Raw genomic sequence first — 4,958 nt, 5'->3', positions numbered from 1 at the left:
GAGAGAGAGAGAGAGCTAGGGTTAGGAGAGCCACTATATATTTCATGCAAAGCCTAGAGAACGCTTGGTTTAGTTTAGGTTCATGTCATAATTCTGTAATTTTTTCTATTTTTAAGAAACAATTCCGTCATTTTCAAAACACTAGAAAGTATTTGAGAAAAATATATAGCTGTTAGGATTTTCATTTTATTTTCCACTTTTGAGAAAATAAGGTGGAAGGTTGAGGGCCCCAGTGCTTCTATGAGGGATGTCGATTTTACTTGCGCTATAACTTTCATCTTGGGTCTTGATCACACGTGCAAAAAGTCTTGAAGAGTTTGAAAACACTAGGGATGACAATGGGTAGGGTAGGGTAGGGTTAGGTTAGGGAATCAAAATATCATACCCGTACCATTTTTCATTCATTATCCCCGTATCCGCCCCATTCTCTATAATTAGATAATGGGGATTCCCCGTACCCGTCCCTTTGGGGATTACGTTCCCATACCCTCCCCGATCCTTGTTAACAATTATGTAATAATTAATTTTAAAAAAATAATTACAAAATATAGAAATATGAAAAGAAAATCAAATACATAGATAAATAAGTTTCTTGATTCAATCCAACAAAAACGAATACAAGTCTCGGTTAAAAAAAAGGTCTTTATAAATATTCATTAAGAAAATCATAGTAAAAAAAATATTACAAAAGATTTTACATAAATATCTCTATTTATAAATAATATATATATATATATATTAAAAAAATAATATTTACATCCTAAATGGGTGAGGATGAGGACGAATATCAAAATACCATACCCGTCCCGTACTAGATTCAAAAATCCGAATACTGAAGATCTTCATACCCGTCATCCGTTTATCCCCGTATATCTCTCCCGTTAGGGTCAAATACCCATGGGTACCCTACCCGCTAGGGATTATTACCATCTCTAGAAAACACGCATGGCATTTTTCATCAAATTCGTTTCCTATAGTAAGCAATCTTTCATTGTTTTTCTTACGCTTTGAACACTCGGTGCCAAACTATGACTCAACTTCTTATTAAGTGATTCAACTTCTTCTTTAAGAAATGTCAGAAATTCAGCTTCGATCAAAATTCAACGTAAATGACCTTTTATTTTTTGATCGGGTAAATGACCTTACTAAATAATTTCGTCTTCAAATTTTTTCAAAAGACAGTTACGTAAAGAAATTTCTATTTTGGTTTATTAACCAACCATTCTTTTACATAATAGTATCATCTAAACTTTGGACAGTTTCATACCAACAAAAAAACTTTGCGTACTAAATTGCTAATTAATCTAAGTGAATTTCTCAAGCCCCCATCAACAGTTGACCTACTTATAAACACTATTAGATCGAGAGATCGATGTCTTAAATTATGGTGCAATGTTCCCTAAATCCTTAGATAATCCAAAAGTCTAAACAGTTAGTTAGAAGGCTAATTTTGCTTTGGAAGCCTTTGGTTTGATCGACGAAAATCAGAAGACTTTCAGAACTCGATGGCTTCCCAACATGTTCAAGACATTTTCTAAGAAATTTGATGAAGATGTATAAATAATAACAAAGTGTTGGCACATACAACTTACAAAATGCAGTCAATGTCATGGAAAAGAGACCGAAGAAGATATATATAGATTTAATTGCCCACAACAACCACATAAATAAAGAGAGATTTTTCTTTTTTTTGAAGGAAAGCCATAAAGACTAATTTCCTAATTTCATTACTCAAGCCAGAATGCTACAGATGAGCAAAATAATGAAACTTGGAATCTTTTTTGTTATATAGAATATTCTTCGATCACGATAGATCATCTACTCAAGTAGACTTTTTATTCAAATAACTTGATCCCTTAATCGATCACATTGACTACCTTAATTTACTGCAGTGTTTATATATATTGGAAAATTCAGACAAGATGAAACACATCTCGACTGATCGATAAAACGAACAACCGACATGCATGCATTATTTCTGTACAATGCGGATGTCCACTCTTGTTAGATTATTTATCTCAAACATAAGGTAATTTCTAGCTGATATGTATTTACATATGTAGATATACTAAGCTCTAAGTATATCTACCATCATGAGAGCCAGTCCAGCTCAGAGTCGATGATAGGAGCCATGGATGATCGGAAATCTGGGCCATGCTGCTCATGGTGGTCGTCGTCTCCACAAGTGGTACTAATAGCAGCTTTAACACCATCTCCTCCATTAGCAGTACTAGTACTGCTGCTGTAGAGCTCAGAAAAATCGACGTTGAGAAACTCCGAAAGGAAGCTCTCATCCATCTTAAAATCTACCATAAACCCGCAAGAATTACTGTTTTCATTATCAATCTCCAGGTTAAGTAATGGGGAAAAATCATCAGATTCTTGGTGATGAGTGTCAGTGATCCCCATCATTCTCAGCGCTGGATCATCATTATAGTTGACGGGATCATAATAATCATGGTTCAAGAAAGGTGCAGCACCTTGTTGATCAGCAGTAGGATTATTACAAGTCCCTTTCTTATCTATTTGTGACTGCTGGTGTGGCATGAACACTTTGGTGCACCTTGATGCCTTGGTGCGGACGACGTTTGTGTTCTTCTTCTGGGTTTGATGATTTGGTGGTTTGTGGTGAGTAATATTGGCTTCAGAATTAGTGGATGAGTGATCTTGAACTTTCTTGCCAATGTTTGTGTTCCAGTAATTCTTGATTTCATTGTCTGTTCGGCCAGGAAGCCTACCCGCTATCAAAGACCATCTGCACCAATTAATAATATATACAGTAAATAATAAAAATATATATATTGTGTATATTAGCCTCTATCTAGTATTTGATGAGTGGAAAGAAAATTGATGTGAAACTGTTAATGTGACGTGTACTACAGCGTCCGGAGTGACGAAAAAGTTCATTAAAATTATGACACGTAACTTGTCAAACTGTTCTATCACTCATCTCTAGTATTTAAGATTTAAGTGGCCAAAAACAACATAACTTGCTAACATTATTTTCTCCTTTCACGACTAGAAATTCAACAAGTTACAAACAATAACAACTACTACTCTTGCTCTGAGTTTGTGGTTTTGCATCTTAAGATTTAGAATTATTAAATTTAGGCACCCAAAATAAAAGAAGAATTTAGACCGAAGGACCAAACTGATGACAACGTACAACTGGAAATAATTATTTTTGTTGATTAATATAGGGCCAAAAAAATAAAGTAGAGACCAACCTGTTTCCCAAGAGCTTATGAAGCCGGATAATGAGCTCTTCTTCATCCCGAGTGATGTTTCCTCTCTTGATATCAGGTCTTAGATAGTTCAACCATCGCAGCCTGCAACTCTTTCCACATCTCTTAAGCCCTGCAAAACCCACAAACAGCAAACTTAGAATCATCGGTAATGCTCGTTAGTTTTCTTCTGAAGAAAAGAGAGTTTTGCCACAATCATACATATACAATTGCTTACCTGCTCTTTTGGGAAGGTTTCTCCATTTGCCTTCACCATGAGTTGTTATATACTCTGTAAGAGTTCTGTCCTCCATAGCTGTCCATGCTCCTCTATTTAACCCCTCCTTTGCACAACAAGGACTCCTCCCCATCTGTCTAGCTATATATGATGGACAGAGAGACAGAGTCACAGAGGAACTCCCAGAACGTGCACTCCAGTACTTTTGCTCTCTCTCTAACTCTGCAGCTGTTTTTGTTTTCTGGGGAGATAGGGAGAATGAGAGACCGTCTATCCGTCTATATATGTTGTCACACCTTGAATAAAACATCAAGCGGGGTCCTACCCCTTCCCTATCATTAGGTTCATTCTCAAAGAAAAATAAGCAAAAGAATTGCCACTGAGGGGTAGTTTATTAGGTTCGCATGTGAAGCCATATTGTGCCTAACTCTTTTTTATTTCCAGTAATCATTATATAATATCATTACCATTGCTTGGACATATGATTAAACTAATTAACTATATATGTGCCTGCTTAATTCACCAAAAAATAATTAATTAACCATATATTCTTGCTTGTACAGTTACCATGACGAAATCGATGTCATTTGTATATAATATCTACATCGACTTTTTATTTTATTTATTACTTGCTATGAATAATATATTTAGCGTTCATAGCAGTAAGTGTTCGCCATATGTAAACGATTGCATAAATCTATTCACTACGTGCCCTGGAAATTGGAAAAAGAAGAAAATGTAGTGCGTCTCATATGGAGCTCATCAGGGCTGTTTGCTCTCCTTCCTTCCTTCCTTCCTTCCTTCCTTCTAAGCTAGCTAACTTTCTCACAAGGGTCTTGAAAGTTAGCTGAAGAAAAACAAACACAAGTCTCGATCAAAAATCTTACAGTCAAATCTTCCAAAATGTACGGAACAATCAAAATATATAGGGTATAAATCAAATTATATATATGGTATAGTTAAGCTAGAATACTACCCCGGCCCAGTGCTGCTGTCTGTGTTGATGAACTGGGAAGCACATCAATCAATCGATCAGTTTCATAGTTTACTTAATTGGCATAAATGAGAGAGGAGATCTTCCACGCTATCATAGTGAATGCATCTCAAACATATATAATAGTTGAACACTTAACACATGGTGATGAGAAGTGACCGTTGAATTATTTGACATGCAAACCAAGTCGGGTTGTGAGACTATAGCGATTAATTAGATACATATTTACTATATACTATTTCTGCGTTGAAAAGGTTACTGTTCACCGCACTGTTTGAAAATTACCTTGTTGATAAGTCTATTACTAAAGAGAAGAAAAATGAGATTCTAACTCTAATTATAAAATACCGAAATCACAAGATCTCATATTCTCATTCATATTTGAAATTGCCATTTAAAATATTTTAGAATGTCATCACATAACTTGGTGGAATTTGGATGCATGCATAGGCAAATATAGAAGCATTCCAATTCTGAGCCTTGCATATCCTATATCCAACTC

At 35.4% G+C, this 4,958-nt stretch overlaps 1 protein-coding gene across 1 annotated transcript; it reads right to left on the bottom strand.

Moving 5' to 3' along the window:
• Nucleotides 1-2,060: 2,060 nt before the first annotated feature.
• LOC101296688 (transcription factor TT2-like) lies at nt 2,061-3,691 on the bottom strand. The gene is made up of 3 exons (XM_004303636.1): nt 3,463-3,691; nt 3,228-3,357; nt 2,061-2,755 (listed from the first exon to the last, which is right to left on the bottom strand). Exons 1-3 carry the CDS (start codon nt 3,593-3,595, stop codon nt 2,092-2,094), a joined length of 927 nt encoding a protein of 308 aa, XP_004303684.1. The 5' UTR covers nt 3,596-3,691; the 3' UTR covers nt 2,061-2,091.
• Between the last annotated feature and the right edge of the window lie 1,267 nt (nt 3,692-4,958).

This window comes from Fragaria vesca, linkage group LG6 (assembly GCF_000184155.1).
Source record: "Fragaria vesca subsp. vesca linkage group LG6, FraVesHawaii_1.0, whole genome shotgun sequence".
Lineage (NCBI taxonomy): Eukaryota > Viridiplantae > Streptophyta > Magnoliopsida > Rosales > Rosaceae > Fragaria > Fragaria vesca.
The sequence above is the reverse complement of the archived record's forward strand: the minus strand, read 5'-3'. Positions and strand labels throughout refer to the sequence as shown.

Bases quoted from the DNA above. Each gene is read 5' to 3' on its own strand.
- LOC101296688 (XM_004303636.1), bottom strand. From the start codon at position 3,595: ATGGGGAGGAGTCCTTGTTGTGCAAAGGAGGGGTTAAATAGAGGAGCA. The intron at 3,358-3,462 runs GTAAGCAATTGT...TGGGTTTTGCAG, and splicing joins AAACCTTCCCAAAAGAGCAG to GGCTTAAGAGATGTGGAAAG. The intron at 2,756-3,227 runs GTTGGTCTCTAC...TAATTGGTGCAG, and splicing joins CATAAGCTCTTGGGAAACAG to ATGGTCTTTGATAGCGGGTA.